At 45.5% G+C, this 23509-nt stretch overlaps 1 protein-coding gene across 2 annotated transcripts in view; it reads right to left on the bottom strand.

Moving 5' to 3' along the window:
- Positions 1–307: 307 nt before the first annotated feature.
- The window catches only part of GAB3 (GRB2 associated binding protein 3), a 68476-nt gene continuing 45274 nt past the window's right edge, over positions 308–23509 (bottom strand). The window contains exons 2-10 of one of the 2 annotated variants that reach the window (XM_068152074.1): positions 22184–22487; positions 15031–15247; positions 14105–14580; positions 11560–11612; positions 10183–10438; positions 9019–9100; positions 7280–7382; positions 5925–6038; positions 308–4898 (exon numbers count right to left, since the gene is read on the bottom strand). In XM_068152074.1, coding sequence (XP_068008175.1) covers positions 4782–4898; positions 5925–6038; positions 7280–7382; positions 9019–9100; positions 10183–10438; positions 11560–11612; positions 14105–14580; positions 15031–15247; positions 22184–22487 — 1722 coding nt within the window. In that variant the 3' untranslated portion in view covers positions 308–4781. Of the gene's footprint in view, positions 4899–5924; positions 6039–7279; positions 7383–9018; positions 9101–10182; positions 10439–11559; positions 11616–14104; positions 14581–15030; positions 15248–22183; positions 22488–23509 lie in introns of both variants that reach the window. The other variant, XM_068152075.1, reaches the window with a different exon arrangement.

Below are 23509 nucleotides of genomic sequence, written 5' to 3' on the forward strand. Positions count from 1 at the left end.
CAGGGCTGCTCTCAGGCCAGTGGTCTACATATTTGGTCTGTAAGCACAGTTCCTTTCTGTCCCTTGGCAGGAGCTGGGGCTCGGGTCTGTGACTCACCCAGCCCCAGGAGGATGCAGACATCAGCCCAGGTCACACAACTTCATTGTTCTTTGTTTCTCAAGTCACTTGCAAATAACCTTCCTGAAAGGCAGGTGTATGGAATTTGTTTGCAAATTTGTTTGAATTTGCATCCAAATAATTTCCAAGAACAGTCGCAGCCTAGTGAGAGATTTTAAAAATGGAAAGAGCATGAAATGAAAACTGGGTAAGTTTTCCCCAAGAGCACCTTTGCTTATCAAAATAATTAAAGATCACAGTTACATTTTATATTAATTTATTAGAAAAAAAAAAAAAAAAGATACACAGTTGAATGTGCAAATATATACAACCAACATTACGATGAAACACCAGGAAGAGGAGTCCCTTCCCTCTATCAGTGACTTACTCCTTCATAACAGAGATGACTGTTTAATGCTTCCTCACAGATTTACAAATACAAAAAAAGGCCCCCCCCAAAAAAGGTATAATGCTTCATTTGCACAAGACAAAAGTTTATTTTCATCTGAACAAAAACTCTTCTGGCAAAAGTCTGCTATTTTGGTGGCTTTTTTTTTTTTAAACCTGAGCAAGTTCCGCAGAACAGGGGAACAAAGGAAAGGCATTGCCCTGTGCTTCATTCTCATCACAGCATCCGATGGTCTTTGAATTACTAAACCACTGAATCAGTTCAAGTAAGTTCAATTCCAAAATCTACACCTAGGATGTTAACTAATGACATGGAAGAGAGCAGGTGCTGCGGTTGGAAAAAGTGAGCTGGTCGAGAACACCTGGTTCGAGCGACATGGCTGTTGAGATTTTTCAGGTCAAGTATTCCTATCTGCCAGTAAGGAATTTATTGCTGCCTCCTGTAATAAAGGAATTATAAAATGGAAAAACCCAATTTCATTCAAAAAGAAAATGAGTCTTGGGTCCTTCCATGCCTTGCTCAAATGTGTGTTCATTGAAAGATTGGAGAATAAGGCCATACTCAACACAAACTGAATGAAAACCTTGGGAATGTAACTCCAAGAAAGTACTAAATTCCTACTCACTCCAGGAAAGAAGGTCAGATCAGATTGATTTCTTTTTGAGTCTTTAGGATGTATATTTCAAGCAGGTATTTGATGCAGGCCATTTTTGTATTCAGTGGCCATGGACAATTTCAGTAGAAGAGATCCATCCCATCTCTATCTCCTCCCTCCCCTACCCGGGTGCTGGCACACCACTCACTGGCCATGCCAACAGTTGGGGGAATCCAGCAGATTGCCCTAAAAATAACCACAGGACTGAAAACATTTAGCTTGTTTTCCATCTCATTCTGCAATTGAGCTTCATCTGGCAACACCACAGAGCAACTTCCAGTTAAGCAGAAATACACACAAATAACAATGTGAGGGACCTGCAGCAAGAATACAACACGGAGTGTGCCTGGCTGCCCCCAGAGCCAATGCTAACTACAGGCTCCTGCTTGGGCTACATTTTCTGATACGACACTGTCAAAAGCTGTCTCTGTCTAAGGTGCTTTCACAGGTTTTCTTTCCTCTGTGGCTGAGGGCCCAGTATTCAAGAACAGACTTAATTAAGCAGCGATTCCCATTTGCTCTGTAACATCCCTCCTCTCCCAGCAGCAGGGTCTACAATTACTGACCCTGGGCTGTTTTGGTAGGCAGCATGACATACCTCTAGGTATGTCAGAGGGAGCTGCTCTGCTTGCATTCATGCCAAAATCCTTAATCCTGGGGAGGCCACAGCAGATCTGGCCTTTGCTGTCCTCTCACCAACCTCTTTACCCTCCTTGAAGTATTGTGGAATCTGACTAAAACAAGAAAAACCTTAGATAAGGATTGGTCTGCTTTTAAAACTTCTTTTTTTGGTATTTTTAAATTGCTTCTCATTTGTGTGTTGTGCTTACACAAGAATGCATATCATGGACCCTGGAGCAGCTGGGAACACCAGACCTTAAATGAAAAAAAGCTGAATAATGCCCCCAAACTTAGCTTTTAGTTAAAAAGTGAAAGTTAGAAACCAGTGAGTAGCATTTGATCAAGATGAAAGAGCAGGTGAGGGCGAAGAGGGGACATGCAGAAGTTGAGAGGGGGTCAGTTCTGATCTAAGGACAGTCCCCATCAAGCTCATATTCATGTTCTTTTAGGGGGGGAAAAATCAACCAAACCCAACCAACCAACCAACAAACCAAAAGAGCTCCTTCTTTTCTAACTTCTGAGTGCTCCATTAGCCAGGTTTGTCACAGCTTAAATATTTTTACAATAAACTAGAATAACAAGCAAGTCAGTTGTCTCCAGTCACTTGGTGTTTTTCCACTTCAGGAGCTTTTCTGACAGCACGAGCAGAAACACTCCAGTCAAACAGAAGCTGATTTGTACGCGCCTGCAATCCGCATGGGAGGCTGCCATGCCATCACTCTGCAACGTGGGAGCTGCAGTAGCAGAGCAGAATTTTACATCCCCTACTGTTACACATCTCAGTTAGTCTGATAACTCTTTCAGTATGGCAGCTTTCACTAAAAGTTTTCAGTGAAGTGTATTATTTGTACACCTTGAGAGAAAGGCAATTCTTCTGAGCAGAGAGGCAAGCATTTCTGTAACTGTCTCCCCAGTGCCTCTGTGGAGTTGCAGGTCTCCACCTCCTCTCCCCAAACCCACTTCCCCTGTAGCAATACCACACCCAGTGCATGGTTACTCAGAGCTTTCCTGAATTAGTTTCAGGACAAAACAACTGGGTTTTAACAAACTAAATTGGCACTGGGCAGCCAAAATTTAAAGGAAAAGTCTCAACTCTTTTCAGAACTTTTATGAACATTAACTTTCACTTTAGAGCTTTGCTGGGGGGTGGAGGAGCAGATTGGGAGGAAGCGGCAGGTCAGCTATCTGCAGTATAAGCCCCAGTTTTCCAGGCAGCTCTTGTCCAGGACATTTTATGCCCACAGGCCTGAGTGCTCAGTTTGTCCCAGAGTCAACAAAGGTGCTGGTGAGCCTCATTGTTCTCACAGGGCAAGCTAATAAGTGCCTGGTCACCATGGATCCCCAGATTTGTATTTGCAGAGAGATTTGCAAACACTTCAGCTCTCTTGAGGTAGGAGAAAAATGGTGTTTCTGTTAGCTACACTGCCTCTCCCAACAAGACATAGGACTTGGCTGCATCTCCCAATCTCCCAAAGTGCCCAAATGGGTGAAGCAGAATGGGTGAATGAAAGACAGTAAGTAGGAGCCTGAAATGCCAGTGGTTTCTGCAACAACATTTCTACAATCTCTGTTTGGTAAACCAGCATTTTTGGGATGTCAGATTACAGTAGTACAATGTGGTAGCAACAGGCACATGAAGGGAGGCCAGTGACTTGACACTGTCAAAGAGGAAATCTTTCCTAAGGGTACTGGCTGTCTGTCCTTGCAGACAGGACCAGACCTCGTATGGCTAGTGGGACTTACCTGCATGAGCAAAGCCTGCAAGATCAAATCCAGTGTGGGTCACTCAGTGGTACTGCATACATCCATGATTCAAGTGACTGTCTGCCACCTTAAAATAAAGATTGCAGCCAAGCTTTTAAAGTTAAATATGCTATAAACTATACACATATGTAATCCTGAGATAGTGCCTGCAATAAGTCTGAAGGTAGATAAGCTTCCTGAACCCAGAGGTCCTCACGTGGCACAAGCGCACTGTTGTTTTGTTTTGGCAGGCCTGCTAGCTTCTCTCAGAGCATGCTGCACTTCCTAATTCTTTTTTTTTTGGAGGGAGGGTGGGTCTTGTGAAACAATCAGTTTGATGACTGCTACCAGCAATTCCAATGGCATTTCTTCTGCAGCTGAGATGAAAGCATTCTTGATCCTCTGCCAGTTCTTCCAAGACTTGCAGAAACAGGCTCACAGCTTCCCTTTCTATTTTTTAGCCAGCCAAGAGCTGTGTGCCTGCAGCCTCCTGCTAGAGGAGCAGCTGTGCTGTACTCTGCTGAAGACACTCCTCAAGATAGAGGAGAAAACATCAGCAGAGATTGGGCAGAAAGGCGACAAGTATGAGCCACAATAGAGAGAAGAAGCTTAATATGATGACCATCATCCAGAGGGTCAAAGACCATGCGTTCCGGTCCCATTGGTACATAGTCCTGTTTTGAGGTTCTGACAGCATCAGCTCAGAGTCAGACCTTTTAAACCTAGGGGAAAAGTATTTTCCAAAATTCTCTTTGCTTAAGCACTATATATTCAAAAAGTTCTTTTTATTGTTTCAGTATTTTAGCCCTTAGTTGATTAGTCACCAACACCTGTCAGATGCCCGCTGCCATAAAAGCACTCGGAGCACCTGCAGTATTTGTAGGAATACCAAAAAAATAGTTCTAGCAACTAGGAATTATGCAACAGAGGGAGAAGGCAAGAGTAACTAGATTAATGCAACATGTAGTGGATTGTTAACATGAAGTGTATGACTCATTGCAGAATCATGCCAGAAAATGGTACCATGTAGCTTACTGGTAAGGGCAATAAAAAGGATAATGCATTACTTCATCAGTGAACCACTCACTCATTCAACATACTATTTCCAGCTGAAATCAAAGGTTTCTGTTAAAAATGACATTCCTTTATGGCTGTAAGCATCTTACGACTCTGCCTTTGAACTCTACTGAGATAGCTGCTTCATTAACAGTGTGGTTCCAGTGCAAAACAAAATCCTCCAGATTCCAAATCTTTCTTTAAACTTTTGATTGCCTCTCATCTGTCCATTCCTGCTTAGTGTTCTGTAAAGCTTGAGTCTTCTGCTCATCTACCTGGACATAGTCCACTCTCTGCTCTTCAGAAAGAAAAGGTTTCTGTGGGAAAGAGAGGAAAAAACCATAATAAGTATTGAAAATAGATGCTAGTGAAACTTGGCTTGATTTTCTGTTTTCCTTTTCCCTTGTTCCTTGATTGCTTCACTTCACCTTGAAGCTCACAGTGACATCAGCTGACAAAAGCATAGCTTTACAGCCTGCTTTAGCTATAATTATCCATCTGTCACCCTGTCACTCAGTGCAGCAGAGTGAGGGAAACGTGTTGTTCTGGCCATTTCTATGCAGATATAATCATTCTCCTCTCATTCCAGTGATCCTGCTGCAGGTATAACCTCACTGGATTCTAACTACAGGGAAGGTTTCAACGAGAAAGCTTAGGAGTCTTGAGCTTTTTGCATCCAGGAGTATTAGCTGATGAGGAAAATGATACGCAGGGCATCAAATGGCCCAAACTGACATTTCATTGCTTTGTAGTGGTACCTACACATCTGGGCAGGTTATAAGCTCTTTGGAACAAGGAATGCATTTTCTCAGCACTGCTAAGAAAATGGGAATGTTTTTTTGGTGATGCAAGAATAAAGCTGCACAGTTTGCCATGGTACAAGAGATGATACAGTTTTACCCCATGAGTTTATCATGGGCTGTAAACTTGCTACTGCAAAGAGATTTGGGGGAAAACAAGCAGGAATGGGTTTGTGGAAACTTGATGAAAATGAAGGAGCATGCAGAGATCCTGCAAGCACCAACAGACCTGCCCAGAAGCCCTCATGGCTGCACTTCCCAGTGCAGTCTCCTGCCCTCTGCAGAGCTTGCATTAATGGCACCCATGAGTCATGCTAAGGACACCCTGTTGGCACCCATGAGTCATGCTAAGGACACCCTGTTGGCACCCTAAGAGCTGTTTTATTGTATTCATCTTGAGCCTGCCAAAAATGCAGTCAGCTGGAAACATGAGTGGCTTTAACGTGATACTTGGGGCACCTGGCAGAGTGTGACTCTTGGTCTTGTTTTCCTCCCGGCAGACAAAAAGATAAAAGGCTGTGGGGTTTTTGAGATGACTCATACCTTCTGTACAGGGGATGGGGAAGCAGAATTAAAATCCAATGCTAAGTAATCAAGGTTAGATTTCCTTGTCCATGGAAAAGCACCACTGTATGGAGATGTTGCCTGTCTGTGTTCCTGTTGGGAAAGAAGAGAGACTTTTAATGCTCTTAAAACAGGATCCTGAAAGGAACCAGGACTACAACTGTGAGATGGGAGACTAATGTGGCAGGACATGAGGGAGGAGGGTCAGCACCCACCTAATTTTCTGGGCCAAGGGTGCATTTGGTGACTAATCACAGGGTGATGCCAAGTAATTGTGGGATGGCATAAAGAGACTGGGAGGTTTTCTTTCTCTTGCTAATTATGGCAAAACAAGCAAACCAAACTTTTGTCCAATGTTATCAGAAGGATTTGTGTCCAGCTTCTCAACCCAAGCCCTTGGAAAGCTCAGATTTGCAGGGGTGCCCTCTTAATCACCATCTTTCTCTGAATTTGAAGAAATGGTGATAATTCTGTTCAAATCTAACAACTGAAAATTAATCTCAGGAAAATCACAGATGACCACAACAATGGAGAGTTTTATCTGATCAGGAAAATCAAATGGGGAGTAGTTAGGACTGGAACAGCCCTTCTGAGCAGATTTTGACCTAATAGTGGTGTGGGTTAAAATTGGGAGACTATGGTTCATGGAGATTGTGCTCAGTTTTGCAATATATTTCTACAGACATTGCCACTGGGCTTTGTCGTTGAGCCCAACCTGTAGACACTGGCTCAGATTAAGGAATTTGAGATCTATTCCACCCAAAATTCAAAGGAAGCTGAGATTCTGGTCTTTTGCAAGACACAGCTAAAAAGTGAATGAAGAAAAGGAAGCCACAAAGCCAGATGTTCTTCTTTCATGGGATGGGAAGTGGGGTTAGTGCCACCAGCCAAAGCAGAAGCAGTAAGAGACTTTAATGGGAGTTCTGTTTCTGCACAATATTTGGTGTGTTCTTTAGGAAGTGCACTAACGGCTTTCTGTCATTTCCTAGGAGATTTTGCAGGGCACACTTTTGAAAGGTGAAAAGATTTAATTTTCCTTTGCCTTAACACGTTCTCATGTAAATATGGCTGATCCCTGTGATCCCTTGGAACCGCTCAGCAACATCTGTCGGCAAACAGCTGAGTTCTGCGGAGCAGAAGAAGGGCTTCCCTTATCTCCCTGTAAATTGGTCTCACTGTCTTTGCTTTCAAACCATTTCATCAGTTTTTTAAAAAACAAAAGGCAAAGGACGAACCTCTTCAACATTTTTTCTTAGAAAACAAACTTCTGCATTCTCCATCAATGTGACAGAGCAGAATAAAGCAAAGGATGGCTGTGTGAAAATGAGGATTACCATATGAATGTAACTTTCTTCCTCTTCTCCGGAAACTGAATTGGCAAATATTCTTGCTGAATTAATACCGTCTCTTTCTGGTGAGATAAAGCTCATTCGATTGCTATGAAGAAAAACACAGGAGAGGTTAAGGAAGCATCTTACAGATGCTCTGAAATGAAGCCAAAGCCTGACACAGTCCATATGGTGAATAAACTCACACTAGTGCTGCAGCCTGTATGGAGAGGATGTCCAAAACCACTCCTTAGTTCTAGAAAAAGTGTGCTATGAGCAAGCTGGGGAGGGAGGAGGTATTTGGCTGGTTTTGGTTTGGTGGTGTTTTACTTTTTCCTGCCATCTCTGGTATGACAGCAAGCATAAAACATTGGAGCCATTCTCCAAGAAGGGGCACAGACAGGTGTCATTCACCTGGGTAATAAGTGCTGTTGGGGCAGTTACTTAAGTTGTATGGGTATCCACATTTTGGATGTTAACGTGAACCAGTCAGCTACTGGAGGTGCACACAGAGGAACTTGTCTGGCTTTGAACACAGTGCAGACACGTGCTATCTTTGCTATGGATATGGCTGTGACTTAGTCTTGGCACAAGGAAATCTTCTCCACTAAGATAACTGTCAGAGGTACATTGTGAGTAAATTATTGCAGGCTAGTACCACAGAGTTAGTAACTAGGAAATGAGATGTCCACATTGTGCAGCATGAACAGTGTCATTCCTTTTGCTTTATTAGTTCTGGGCATATTTCTAGTTTTGTTAATGTAAAACATGCAAATTCCTTCTGAGCTCATTGTCCTTCAGAACTCTGCACTGTGTCAGCACTAATTAACCACAGTGCTCTGGAAGGGGGATGCTCAGGAGCCAGGCTGCTGGGTTTCCCTAACAGGCAGCACGTGGCAGGCAGTGCCAAAGGGCTTAACAGACTTTGGACTGTGTGGCTGAGAGAGGGGTCTGCAATCAAGGAACTTCCCATCACATGTCCCTTTTGCCCTTCAAATGACTGCCTGATGTGAAGGAGTGTTTGGTACCTGTTTGGTACTCACACTAATGAAACCCCACATTTTCTGGAGCTTTGTGGGAATTCCTGGCTTTTTGCAGGCACACAGATGGCTCTCCTGTCAGCCTTTCCCCATAGCACCAAGATCCCTCCAGCCAGCAGGCTGCAGTCCTCCCCTGCTCATGAATTCCTTGAGTCTTTCACTGCCTTTGGAGCCCAACAGTATTATCTGTTCATACTACCTGGGCTTTGGGACCAAAAGCATTTGTTTTACCCAATAACTAATTTTTGGTGAAAAAAGGTCACTCCAACTGATCAAGTTTGAATTATTGTGTGGCAGAGCAGAAGTCTACACCCAGGATACAAGTCAGGTAGATCTTTATCTGTTTTTCCTTTGCTGTATCAATTTCCAGGAACAAAAATGCCTGTATCACTTTGAAAAAAAAATAGCAATTAAGGCATGCAAAGCTTTTAGCCATTGAAGCAGCTACACCATTGCAGACCAGACCTTCAAAACAGACTGAGCATCACAACATGATGCTGAACGCACTAGAACTGCTTGTCATGAAAGGAGCCTTGCTTTCTAGAGGCAATAAAAGCCTCAGGGATGCTGGAAGGAGCCCTGACATATTTGTTTGTGGACTTTGCCAGGAAACTGTTTGTTGTGGGATGTGATAAGTTACTTTTAACTCCATTCCACAAGATTGAAGCTTAAAAGATTTCAATGGCAGGCTTCTTGATGACTTACTAAGGCACAGTCCACATCCTGGTCATGGTGGCATGCTCCCGGATTGTGGAGAGGTTCCTCAGATCCAGAGGAGGTGGCCGTGCTGCAAGTGAAAACAAAAGGAAACTAGATTTCCAGTAGCAGAGCTAATGAAAGGTACATCTTGTTTAGAAAAATTGAGTTTTATATTAACATCAGGAAACTAGCAGAGTATTTCACAGAACATAACTGATATAACCAAGACAGAAATCAGTACAAATGACCACTTCAGTTAGGGCTGGAAAGCAAAATCCCTCATTTATCCTAAAATAACAGAAGAAATTCAATGGGCATAAGCAGAGCAAATGCCACATAAGATCCATATGCTTTCCTCAAATCTGCTCTGCATATGCTGCCTCCTAGAGGAGAGGCCAGTTCAGCCTACAGGTGAAATCAGATCTGGGGCTCTCTTCTAAACAAAAGAGTCCTACCCACTGAGATCAAGATCATTCCTCCCACCAGTCCATGTTTCCATTCCATTCTCAAAACCCTCTAAGAAGGGACCCACCGGTTCAGCATTTCCTGAACTAGTTTCTGAGTAGCCCTGTGGTCCTGCAACCCAAAGACTTTTTATATAGGCCATTTTATTTCTCCACAGAAAAGCTGAACGTTATCCCCAGTATATACTCTGGAAGTGCAACTCAGATGTTGGAGATGCCATGAAAAGCAGGAGTAGAAAATTACCATCAGTAAAAAGCATCTGCAGGAAATTCCTAATTAAACTGAGATAGCTACACCTACCCAACACAGGTCTAACCAACAGCCCACACGTAAAGTTTGAGTATTTGAGTGTTTGGATGTCCTGTTCCTGGAAGGGCAGGGAACTGGTGAGGTAGCAGTACACGTACTTCAGAGCTGCAGGATTTAGTCTGCTCTCTCCAAGGCTATGTCCATTTGGTCATTTACAGTCAGAGTGGATCTGCCTAATGCAGACACTTGGTCTTTGACTGCAAGAGTAGATGTGGATGCTCTTCCTCTGCTCACAAACAACCCCTATAGTACTATAAGCCACTTACACAGCAATTCAATCCCTCTTCTAGAACATGAAGCACTTTAAAATGTGCCAAGGACACTATCAAAGGAGGTCACCTGCATCCCCACTATCAGGAGCCCCAGCTGGCAATTGCATCTGAGGTCTGAACTTACGTTTCCTACGAGGCTTGAGGTCTCGGTTCACTGGAGGGGGCTCCAAGTCTGAGGGCAGCTCAGGTAAGGGGCTGGTGAGCTTTTCAGTGCTGCCAACAGAGAATGTAAATGTGGCCGAGCCAGGGCTCATGGGGATGTAGCCATCAGGTGAACAGTCAGAGCCAGGCGCAGAGGGAGAGTTGCTGGGGCGCATGAGCACATAGCTGTCCTCTGTGCTGTCCGAAGCAGTCGAGTAGAGTGGGGAGAACCGACAGGGCTTCAGAAGCAAAGGAGGGAAATAGAGAGAAACAGGTCAATAAATGAATAGCTAACCACCTGTAATTCAGGAGGTGCCATGAGCTGGCAACAGATCCAAGCCAAGCCCCAGGCCAGGAGAGTCCTGACATGACCTTTCTGAGAGGCACAAGCTGGAAAGACGCAAGACAAATGCATGAGTTCAGTGGCACACTCCTGATTTGGAGAAGTCCACTTCTGAACTTTGCAAGTCACTGCCAGAAACTAGGACCAAAATTATCAGTGCCTTAAGTAGGTTAAATCCTCCAAGGCTGCACTTGCCTCTCCCAGCAGCAATTCTGACCTATAAGAGGAAGGAGGCTCCTTCATACACACACAAACAATCTGAAAGGAAAACATCTGATGAACGAGATGTTGGCAAATGTGGAAGCCAAGAGAGCAGACCTACAAGTTGCTTCTGATTACTGCAGATTAACACCAGAAATTCATTTCAATGCAGGTCACTGTTGGCTGAATGGTGAGAGACACTGACTGCAAAACTTGCAAGCTTTCATTAGGGGAGAAAACATAAGCTGCCAGGCACCAGAGCTTAAATACAAGCAGCAATGTCTCTCCCCCACAAAAGAAAGTATCCAGCACCAGACAGAAGACTGGTGATGTGTGATGGTACCAACATATAACCCTGTCTGTCAACGGCTGAGTCAGAAAGCTTTGGATTGACAGAGCCCTGAATCACAGGCACTTTGGGAGCAGAGACTTTTCTATGGTCTAAAAAAGGGTTATTCCTCAGAATCATGAAGCAATAGGCTTTTCTCAGACCCTTTCTCAAGACATAAGCAGTTGTCTCAAGTGCTTTTGGTCAACAGTTTAATCCTCAAGGCTACTGGTATTCTTTTTCACACAACAGACCCTGCTTTACAGAGTGCTCAGTGTTGTGGTCTCCCCCTCCCTCCTCTCTCAAAAGGCTTCCTGAGGGCATGAAGTTGCCCACAGAAGCTGCCCAAAGTCAAGTGCTTCTTCCATTTTTTAATTCTTCTTGATGAACACAGGAGAGGAATGATTGAACATCAGGATGCATAATGATGCACTTTCTGAAGTTTGTTGTGTGCCAGTGTTTTAAATTTGTGCAGGCAGAGTACTTACCAAATTCAAGCTAAGCCTCTTATCTCGACTTCTTAAGGAACTGCCTTCTATGTCTGCTGCAAGAAAAAAAAAAAGATTAAAAATGTGATAAGGGAGTACAACCAACTCTGGAGGAAAACATACGGCTCTAAAATAATTAGAGGCTTATAAAGGTTCCATAACTCCTTGTATTTATCCTAAAGGAGGAAATTGAATGACAAGACCAAAACCAACTCAATAGCATTTCAAAAACTATTTTAAGTATCTATTTTAAGTGTGATGAAACTAAGGAACATGCTCATGTGTAATCCAACTGTAACATGCTTCCTCTAACACAAGCAGCTGGAAGAAAGCTGGTGTGGAGAGTAAGCAACCAAGTGAAAATACAAACCCTGCTCTTGCTCTAGTCCTCCTCTGATTTCCCATCTGTGAAATTGGGGAAATTATAGGAAAAGGAACTGTAGGGAATGTTAATTTACTGTTGTTCAGAAAGCTATTTAGGAGTCTCATGTAAGGTGCAGGAAAGCAGAGGGTGCATGGGGGAGCTTAATGGTAGGAGAGACCAAAAATGTTAATATGGTACAAGTGATTCAAGCTGATGTGGAACAAACAGTCAGCATCCCCTTGTGCAGGCTCACCTTTGTCTTAGTGCAGGTCAACTTTATTTTTGAAGCAAAAAGCAAGAAACCTGAAATCCAGCATTCAGTGGACAGAAGATCAGCAGTGGGAGATGCTTACAGTTACCAGCATTTTCTGGAAAATTATTTCCTGGCAAGAAAATGGCTTTTGTATGGGAATGCCTTAAAGCTGTTCAACCTTGTTAATCCAGTCCCTGCACTTAATGGTGGAGACAGTGCAGTACCGCACTGCAGACGGGGGTCTTCATGGTGGTATCGGCATGAAAGGTTAAAGTGCTAAACAAGAATAAAGCAATAGTATTAAGTGTAGATATGTGTTCAGATTGATGCAGTCACTGACCTGGGACAGCTACATTTATTTATTTGGCATCAGGACATTCAGGCACAAGCTCTGGCAGTTGCCAGGGTACAGGTGCCTTACATGCGTACAGCTTGTTCCCCTTCCTGGCACTGCAATCAGCATACCCTGCCTTTGCACTGGGTTAATTACATCTGTTCAGCTTTTACAGGTTGCCAAGAACAAAAAAAAAAATGAAGTAAATAACTTGAGTGGGCTCATTCTGGGAGCTGGTGAGGAACAGCTGCTTTCCCCCTGCTTCTTTTCCTGATCTTTTTTGTTAAACACATTTTAATTCAGAATTTAACCTTTCAAATAGTTTCAGCTGCACTTAGGGTAAGAAAAAATAGCAGCACTTATTAATTCATTGCTGCCCCCTGTCAGGCAGAGATAACCTTGCAGCACAGCAGCAGAACATGACATTTGGCCACTTAATCCTCTCAAAAAACATTTTGGCATGAATTAGGTTGGAGGAACACTATCTGAAGTGCACTGGTGGTGCTGGAGTGGCACACATACAGAAGCAAGAGCTGCACCTTTCAGAGAGTACCCGAATGTACCTGATAATTAAGACAACCAATTCCACTGATGGGTGTTCTTTAGGAGCCTTCCAAGAATTGTTTGTACACTGATAAACAATCTGAACAGAGGTCTTCTTGCTTTAGCTTCTGAGCTTTCAGAGCAAGGTCTAATGGCCCCAAACACTGGTTGTTCATTCAAACTACAGGGGTCTAAAGGACATGTTTCCCAAACCCCTTACATTTTCTCCTGAACAAAAATGACACTACTGCAAAATCCTTGGTGATTTCCAGCTGCCTCCCTCTGTTCTATGGCTTCATGAAATGAAACTTTCTCATACTGAGTATCCTGGTCTTTGATACCTTGATGTTCTGGGCTTTTGACTGCTATTCCTGTTTGCAAGGATGGTGTTTCAAGAAGTGGAAAAGTCACCTCAGTTTACAGCAGAACTTGCTGTGCAGCAGAACCTCTCTCTGCAGTGGGTTTTCAGGCTTCCCTGACTGAAGTGCAAGGACAGAGCAGGATTTGCTCAAGGACACAGAGTCCCCAGTTGAACCAGGATTATATCCCATCCCCAGTGTCTCCCTGGCTTCCCATCCATTAATGTAAGCTGTGAAGAGACCAGCTGTTGTTAGGAAAAGGACTGGATGTAGCAAAGCAGCACAGCTACAGAGGCATTTCCCATGTGTAAGTCCACATTTTGACCTGCATAAATAGAGAGTGTGGCACTGCCTGATTCAGTGGCTGACTCTTCATTTTTTTTCTACTACTTTTTGCTTTGGAGAGGGAGAAGGCATGTTAAATTAGCAAGTCATGAAACACCCTGAAGAGGCACAGCCAAAGAGCTGCCCATGTGTACACACTGAGGGGCTTTTACAGAGCAGGAGCTGAGTCTGGGTAACAGGTCTGAATCCTGGTTGTTAACTCATTTGAAACAAGTATTTCAAGTTGCTCTGAGCAGTGTGTGAGTTTGCAGGGGGAAGGACAGGGAGGCACAACTGGAGGTGGGCAGCCACTGTGCTCACGGGCAGCCCATTCCCTCATACCAGTCTTGCTTTGGAAGTGCACTCACCTTTCCAGTTCCTCACATTGTCTAAGCTGGACAAGGAGATCCTCCTGGGCACCAGAGCAACCTGAGCCCGGCAGATCGCATGCCCGTTCTGGAAGGTGCCACCACCCACCTCATCACCTCTTCTGTCTGAGAAGTGGGTTGGCTTGGGTGGCCGTGGTGGGGGTGTGTTGGACAGGACATCCAGCTGGGTTACACCATAGGGCAGTGCATTTTGGCTTTTGTCAATCTGTAAGGTTGGTGTCAGTGGTGTCCCCAGCACTGGAGAAGAGGAGGAAAAGTCACTGGGTGGCCCGCTAATGTCTACATTCCTGGACACAGAATTAGGATTTGCCAGTGGGGCCCCGTCCTGGTGCACAGTGCCAGTGCTGGATGGCTGTACAAGGTACAAGGAGGGCTGGGACTGCAAGGAGTCGACAAAAACATCATCCGAAGAGGTTTGCTCCAGAGATCTGTCTGAATTCGACCAGCTGTCACACCTGCACAGAGACAGAGGTCAAGAATTGTGCTTTCCTTTTCTCCTGATTGCAACTGAGCAAGTGCACACAAAGAAAATAAACAGCCCCACAGTTCAGGACAAAATCTGTTCCTTCCCTATTGCTGTGGGAGCTCCCCACTAAGCTGGGCTGTGGGATGGGGCACTTTTTAGAGCACCTTGGGCAGCAACAGGCAGAAACAGTGGCTGGAGGGAGACCATATGTGTGGTCCCCACCATGGAAAGGGACAGGACTAACATATGATGATCAACTGCTAATCTGTGCTATGAAAAGCCCCCTGTAAATTGGATTAGGCTGATGGTCCCCTGGTGTGCTCAGAATGCTACCCTGAGTGGCAGGGCTCAAGGACCAATTTGCCCCAGCTTCCCAGGGCATCACTAGGCAGGCGGAGGGTGGCTCCGGCCCAATCCATCTGACAGACCCCAAACATACCTGTTGTGGCTGAGCTTGCCCGACTCACAGTTGGAGAGGAAGAGGTAGTCGGGGAGAAAGACTGACTCCGACTCGCTGGGGGTCTCCTCTGCAGCAGAGGCATCAGCAGCAGCATGGTCTACAGAGAAGGATGGATCGGCGATGTGCGAGGCGTGGGTGGAGGCGGCTGGCGACGGCTGCGGGGATGAGGTCGTGTGGGACAGGCTCTCTACTGAACCTGCAAAAGGAAAGTATGGCCCTGGCTGAAGCACAGCTTTGAGTCACCATAGCTCACTTCCTCTCCTGGCCATCAATATCTTGTTTTTGCACAAGGGATGTTTTACCCCAGAGCAGCAGTGGGATTCTGGGGAGAGGAGAGCCTGATTTTGCATCTGCTCCCCCTGCCCAGGCTGGGTAAGCCAGCAGCCAAACTGAAGGGCTACAGAGGTGCAGACTCCCTTTGCTCTGGGGTCCCCAACTCCTGCAGGGCTGTAGCCTCCCTCCTGCATGCAGGAATGAAGACAGCTTCTCCTGAGGAAAGTACTGAGGCAGAGCTGCCTGTTTTAGCAAGTATTTTTTAGGACCTGAGGCAAATAATTAATTATTAATCTCCAACACTTCAAATTAATGGTGACAAGCAAAGGGATTGATTTCTTCCCACTTTCTAGATCTCAGTGGACAAAACTGAGCTTTGCTGCTCATGGAATAGCCAGGTTTGTTGAACCTCTGGCTTTCTCTACATACTCCTTATGCTGGACTCTGGGCTGGACATCAAAGCCATGAGAGTTGTTATTGCCCAGCTAGAAGCATGTTGACTCTGCTGAGAAAAGGGATGCTGGAGGCCACAAGGCACAGAGGCTCAGTGACACCTTCCCTGGCCCCTCCTCCCCTAGGCATAACACTCCAGTCCCTTTTGGCACACAGAATGGGGAGAAGAGCAGGCTAGGGCTGCAGGCAGCAGGGCTGGCCACTTGCTCAGCTCTATGTTCACCTTAACCACTAAAGCCACTCTTCATTGTTAGCATATGGCCATGGCACTTGTAACTATCTGGCCCCAGCACTGCCAGTAGACACAAGTCTGGCTCTGTTGCTCTCCCAGCTTCCATCCCTGCTAGAGACCTGGCACATGTAAGCAGGAGGGATGAAGGAGTGATGATTGAGCCACACAGAGTTAAGGCTAAGTACAACCTCTAGTCCTGCTTTTGAGGCATTTTGACTCAAAAATTGACTCCGTAGTGCAAGCTGGACCTTCTGTCAAGGGGAGTTGTGGAATGGGAAGGGTCTGAGTAGTCTTTGCAGAGCAGCAAACACACCTGCACCTAGCAGCAAGCTCAGACAGCAGCACCAGGAGCACAACCCCTCAGTTAAAAAAGATGATTTTTCTAATGAAGCTTCAAGTTGCTGTGTGGCAGTTCTGTCACCAGGGCTGTGTGGGGACCAGGCAGTGGTTGCTGGGTGCCCCAGCTGTTCCCAGCACTTGTGGGGCTCAGCAGTGGGTACCCATCTCTCTGGCTGAAGCACAGACACCACCAGAGCCAAAACTGCAAAACCCTTCTTCAAAATGAGAAACCCTGCAGCAAAAGCAAACACAAGAAACCAGCTACTGCTGATAAAACCAAACCAAGCATAAACATGCCTTCAAAGTGTAGCAAGATGGAAGGCTTCTTTAAGGATGAGAACCAGAACTTGCTTGAAACGCTGGGAACTAGCCCTGACTATGTGCATGTATGCTGCAGGCCAGATCCTGCATTGTGCATTGAGGTCCTGAGAGTCTAACTAGTCCTCAGCTGCACATAGCAACAAGCCTTGGCACTTGACTGGGTTGTTGCAGTAATTTCTCAGCCTTGGATGTGCTAGGTATATATGCAGTCAGGTTAGGTGGGATGGAGAAGGCTGCCAAACTTGAGTGGTTAGACAGCAGCCTCACTGAACACAAACAAAACCTTCTAGTGACCCAATCTTCCACACCCCATCACCTTTCTGATCTCAGTCAGAAGCAAACTAGATGATGGTCTCTCCCTGCACCTCATCCCTTTAAGCTGGTGAGGCAGCTGCCTCTTTCCCTCCCGTCTACCAGTATTGACTCACTGTTGGTTCTTCCTGTTAGCTCTGAAGCTCTGGGGCAGTGATGGAGCCCAGGGCAGCAAAGCACATAAGCACATGCTTAAGTCTGAGCATAAGCAAAGCATTTGCTTAATGTTGGGCAGGTGCTTATAGCAGTGGGATTTCAGCAGTGAGCATCTGGTAGGAAGGGCTTTTATGGGTTTTCACATTTGTGAAGCAGAGCTGAGGGCTGCAGCCTTCCCATCTGAAAAATAACTTTTCTCTTTCTCATTGTGCTGGCCCAGACAGTAACTCTGCTTTTGGATCTTGGACTTGGAAAGCTGTCTTGCAAGCTGAAGATGATCAAATATGCACTGGGCTAACTCCATAGGGATCACAGAAAAGCCTGTTCACATCACCATCTGACCACATGGTAAAAAAAATAAATCAACTAAAAGCTGCCACAATGCATAAGAGAGAAATTAATGACATTCTGGATTATTAACACAGAGAATGAACAGGCCTGAACTCCATCTGGTACTCACAAGGTTTAGCCATGGATTATCCCATCAGGAAAGGCTGCGAGCTGCAGACCACATGGCAACCATTGTGAGCAGGAGGGAGGGATGAGGCACAGCAGACCTGCCCTCTTCTAACCTTCAGGGGCTCAGGGACCTGTAGACAGCTCCTAACAGACCGTCCCTGTCCGTGCCAGCAGAGACAACTGAAGTGGTGTGCATTAAAGTTGTACTGCAACAGCAGCTGGGTGGAATAAATTATGCATGGCCACTTGCAGCAGTGAGAAGGCAGAGAAAAGGTTTGGTGCCTGTCCTTCCCTTTGTCAGAGACAGTGGGAGGCTTTGGCAGCCAAAATAAGTGCTTTGAGGGGTACTAGCACAAAAGATATGGGGAAAGTCACATCTGCTGATCTGAGGATGCTTTGTGTCTTCTGCAGTGACTTTCCCCACTCCCTGGAGAAACAGGGCTTCTCCCTCCTACTACAGACCCTAGCCCACTCCCCAGAAATTGTTATGGTGTAGCAGCAGTCCAGAGACATAGTGAAACTAGAAGGTCCTGCTCACAGCAACCCACCACCAGGCTGCATGGCTGCACTGAGAAGTTAGAAATGCCACCCACCCTTCCTGGCCAGGGGCCAGAGGCTGACACTAAGAAGCAGCCTTGAGTCGGTGCAGCCAAGAAGGGATTTCCTCCTGCTGAGAGCTGAGTGTGGAAGGAGTATCCTGAGTGCCTGTCCTGCAGCATGGGCTAGGAGGAGCTGTCATACCTTCCCTGAACCCCTATGTGAGGGCCAAGTGCTGTTGTAAGCAAGCCTTCTGGGATGCTGCCTGCCCCACTTTGTATGGGAATAGAGTGGGGAAATGAAGTGAAGACAGGAGAAAACATCTGTGCAAGGAGAGCACAGTCCCTCCAGGTAGCCCCTCAGTGCAAATATCCTGGATCCCCTTGCTCACAACATGCTGGCAGAGCTGCTCCCTATTGTGGCTGCAGGAAGGTCCTGGGGCATCAAAGCATCCTCGTGCCACAAGGGGCAGGATCTGTGCATATTAGCAAAAGGGAAAGAAAAAAAATTAAAGGCAGAGACATCTAAGGAGCAAAGAAGCCACCAGAGGAGGAGGCAGAAAGGGAGAAGGTCCCAGCAGAGGGCAAGGATTGGTGTGCACAACAGAGCAACCAGTGGTGAAGGAGAGGTGGATGAGTAGTAGTGATGTAATCCAACTGCCAGCATCCAAGAGAGGCTCAAAGCTAACCTCCCACTTAGGGTGACCCTGCCAACATCCTGGTCCAGGGTGCAGGAAGGGCATGAGTGAGGGGGCTTCCCCAGGGACGTTGGGCTCCACTGTGGCCTTGGGTGCTATGAGAGAAAGCAGAGCAACAGGGGAGTAATGGAGACCAGCACTGACCTTCAGGCAAGAGCTTCACCCAGAAGGAGCAAAGCATTTACATGAGATGTGGAACAATGCCGGCATCCTGTGAAAGAAGTGGAGGGAAAACCCAAGGCTGAGAAGCTGCCTGCCAAGGCACAGCCTGGGGAGCATTTGATGCACAGCCACAATCTTTAGAATTAAGGCTTCCTAATGAAAAAGGCTAAACAACTTTCACAGCAGTTTCTCCAATGAGCAGCTGCTATATTACATTGTTTTGGCTTGCATATGGGATTGAGTGTGCCCATGGTGTCCTGTAGCCACCTCATTCATCCCCTCCCCAGCTACTTGGTTTGAATGTCCTCTCAGTCCCCAACATGTCCAAGGGTCCACATGGTGTTGGGGAAAACCTGGTCTAATGGGAGCCTTCAACAGAACTGGAAGCAAGAATTTACATCAAAAGGGTAGGAGAAGAGGGAGAGAGGCTTCTTGCTCTCTACTCCAGCTGACTCCCCTGAAGGTGCCAGCTCCCCTGACATTTTCTGCACAGACAGCAACACAGTTTCTTGTGGCAGCCGAGAGCTGCAGCATCATGATTGCTGCTGGCAAGTCCTTTCCCACAGCCACCCTACCAGGTGCTTCCTGACATCTGCTTGCATTTTGCCTCCATCTCTCAGCCATCCTCTCTGTTGTTGACTCAAAAGCTGTCCTTGCAGGGCCAGCTGCCACTTAGCTAACTTTGGTCTGCATCTGGTTACTCACATGGGTGACCAGAGGCCTCTCAGGACTAGAACCTGGCTGTTTGTCCAGCTTCTTTGCTACTGGAAGGGACTGGGAATGATAGGATGGTGTTTACAGCTGAGTCACTGCACACACTTGTGGCTGACTTTCTGTGTGCTAAGCAGAGAAAGCAGCAGATTTGGTTCAGGCCCTAAAATGACAGCAAGGTTTCAGAGATGTGAAGATTAAGAGTGATTGATTTCTTAACATTTTATTGGCTTTGAGATTAATTTTAATACAAAGAACAGCTTATTAAAATCTCCTGCTACTGATGTGTCTTTCTTTTGATGATTCATTTGGAGACTATTATTTTTTTTCAACGTGGTAGCATTCAAGTTAAAAAAACATATGGCATTTAATAGAGCTTTTCTCTTGTTATGTTAATTTTTAAGGGTAATTTGTTTAAGTCCACAGGCGTTTGGGGCATTTAGGTGCTTTCAAGAAGCTGAAGCAATAAGCAACTTCTTGAAATGTGATGTGCACCCTGTGGAACTGTGGAGATTTAAATCAGAGGATTTGAACATGCCCTGCAACCTGACTGAAATACACTCTAGACCTGACCTCACTGGTGTGAGTTGCAGGATAAATAGAAGATCTTAGGAACCATTTGCCATCACAGATACAGTTAAGTGCACGTCTGGAAGCTTAGCTTACGCGGTCTATGATGATGAAGTTCAGGTGCCAGACTTTATATTGAACCAAGGCAAATGCTCTGTGCTGCTGAAACTCTTGGGGGATAATATCTGCCTTGAATGGTGCAGAAAGCTGGGATGTCAGCTTTGCCAACTACCACACCAAGAGTTGTCACATCTCATCCATCAGCCTCTATGCTGGGAGAGAAATACCAGTGTGTAATACTAAGTACTGCTCAGGTGTCAGTCTCACAAGCAATGCTGAACAGACATCTCCCAGTATAACTGCATCTATCCCGGGGACAGCTGCTGCCTTAGCTCCTCTGGCACAGATCACATCTCCCTGTGCACATCCTCACAATGCCAGCAGAAGTCTGCATAAATATTTGAGAGAGGAAAACTATTTTTCTCTTTTCTGCTTTGCATGGAAAAATGTACCTCCATTTCAGAATTACCAGTAAAATTAAAAGAATACTTCACCAGCAGAACCAATGCAAGACCAACATCTCAGTGCCAACATGGGCAGATCAGTAGGAAGGTGGTTACTGAATACCCCTAATTACATCCAAACTCCAAAGGGCTATTGACTCCCATCCCTCGCACCTACCAGCTTTAGTTTGCAAGTTCCATACATGGGAAGCTTGTACTGGCATATTAAAATATGTCAGCATTTTCCTGGTGATGTCTAAAGTGAATGAGAAGAGAGTAGACATCTGACTTATAAAAGGACCATTCCAGTGCTCTCTCCATGCCCACTCCCCCTCAGAATAAACTACTGAAGAGAAGATTAAAGGTAGATTAAAATAAAGCATCTCACCACGGCCTTTTGTTTTCTTTCATTTAGACAACAATTGTACAGCCATGAGGCTGTTGCAGACACCAGTAGCAGTCTGAGCACAGCAGCACATTGACCATCTCAAGATAATCTACTTAGCCACACCCTGATACCCCCAAACATATTACTGCCCTTGGGACCTCCATCACGACTCCCTTCTGCTCTTGCACTACCTTTTATCAGGCAAAGGATTTCGTTCTGACTTGCTTCCTACGAAGCTCTCAAATTGCTGCTGTATCTGCCCCTTGGAAATGTCAAGGGAAAGACAGATTGCTGTTATCTGAGCCCCAGTGTCTCATTTGAAAGGTAAGTTAATGATGATACAGGTCCCAACTTTAATTACTGACTACATCCATCTTGGAGTGGTTATTTCTTGGAGGATTTCCAAGACTTCACCCTACTGGGTATACAGGCACAGGTCCTGGTGAAACAGGCTGACTTTATGCTTCAGTGGCAGGGGCATCTCTCAAGTCCTCCTGTCCTCCACCTTTTCTTTATTTTTCTTCTCATTAGTAGACTAAGACAGCTCAGTATTTTTGCATTGATTTTTTGTATGCACACATACAGCCAGGTCTGTGCACATTCCACATCCAGCAGAGCCTGAGAAAAAGTCAAGTTTTGCCAGACACTTTCCTCGAACAGGTGTCTTGCATGAAGCCAATGAATATGAAACATGTAATGAAATAAATGGCCCCAGAAGATAAGTCAGTCAGCTTCCCTCACAAAATGTACCTTTTCTTACTAAGGACTTGCTGTTTATTCTATCAGGAGTTGCTTCATCAAAGGGAGACCAAGCAGCCAGCTATTATTTCTATCCAACAGAAGTAAGATCACTTTCAAATCAGGGTTTAACAGCATCTCAGTGCTGTGTGGATCTATAGGAAATAGAGTTCTACAGCACCTGCCCAGCTCAGCCAGCCAGCAAGGTCCATGAGTCCCCTCACCTGCTGCGGAGAAGCCCATCCTCCCAACTCCCAGGACAAACATGAGAATGATCCTACCTGTACCATCTTCTAGATGTCCAAAATTACAGATCTGGCTGATGTTGTGCACCCAGACCTGCATCTCCTCCTCAGTTTTGGCTACCAGGTAGAAGGTGCGGTAGGTGGTTCTCACAATAAAGACGAAGTTGTTCTGAAACTCCTTCTTGATGAAGTTGGGTCCTGAGTGCTTCAGCACTTCGCACTCGTTGAGGTCGATGATGCGAATAGGCTTTTTGGAGTGGTTGTTCCGGTAGTACTCCAGCACATCTGGGTTGCCGCTCATGCGGCCCCTGCGCAGCACGAACCAGCGCTTCCGCCATGCCTGCAAATGGTACAAACAGGGCCCTTTTAGTGCCAGCCACAGAATTTATCAGTCAGCCCACACCCCTATATTTTCCTTAAGGTTTTATAGTTTTTCTCCTAAGATGGCCATGTTGTGGCTTTGGTTTGAAGTGCTTGCTATCAGCTTGAATTTTGATAGGAAAAAATGTAAAGGGTTGTCCCTGTGGAGGTTAAGGGGAGCAAGACTTCTCCCCTCCTCTCACCCTCACCCTGCCAGCACGGTGCAATCAAATTGTTCTGACAATCTCACTTCACCCTCTCACCCTTAGAAGAAATTATACCACAGTTTTCTTTGTGAGATGAAAACACCAAGAGCTGCACTCTGTGTTGCAGTACACGAGTTACTGTCAACAAATACCCAGAAAAGACAAGGCCCCCATATGACCTGTGCAGTCACCCTTCCATAGTTTCCAGTTCTAATAAAAAGCTGTTAATATGCTGCCAGTTACTTCTGGAAGACCAGAACACTTCAGGAAGTGCAGTGCTCAGAAATTAAACAGGAAACTTCCAAACCTTACAGAAGAATGTCTATTTACACACACACTGCTTCCAGTGGCTGTCAACCCAAACCAATCTGGTAGACACGTGTTTTAGAGCCTTTTAACTGAAGGTATGGGTCCCATACAGGTTTAAATGAAGTCCTGGCAGGGCTAAGATATAGCATCACTTTATAAAGTTATAGGCAAGTTTCTAGTAACAAAATAACATATTTTGCTATTTTTTCCAGCAGTTGTTTTAGTTCATCAACAGTATAAGCGACTGTTGATTACAGCTGTCACCAACACACTTACATTGAAGGCCAGAAGAAATCCATCCTGAGCTCTGTCTCACAGAGAAAAGCTGAAATACGGTATTAGGAGTATCCCCCTTACCAAAGTCCACAAAAACTGTGTTGGATAAAGTTATGCCTAAACCAGCAAGGCCTGGGTGGCTACCAGGGAACAGCTAACGTGAATGCTAAATTTGGGAAAGGTGTCAGGGGTCACACATTGCCCAGGTACC

Source organism: Melanerpes formicivorus, unplaced genomic scaffold (assembly GCF_026170545.1).
Source record: "Melanerpes formicivorus ecotype bairdi unplaced genomic scaffold, bMelFor1.0.p_v2 SCAF_22, whole genome shotgun sequence".
In the NCBI taxonomy this organism is placed as follows: Eukaryota; Metazoa; Chordata; class Aves; order Piciformes; family Picidae; genus Melanerpes; species Melanerpes formicivorus.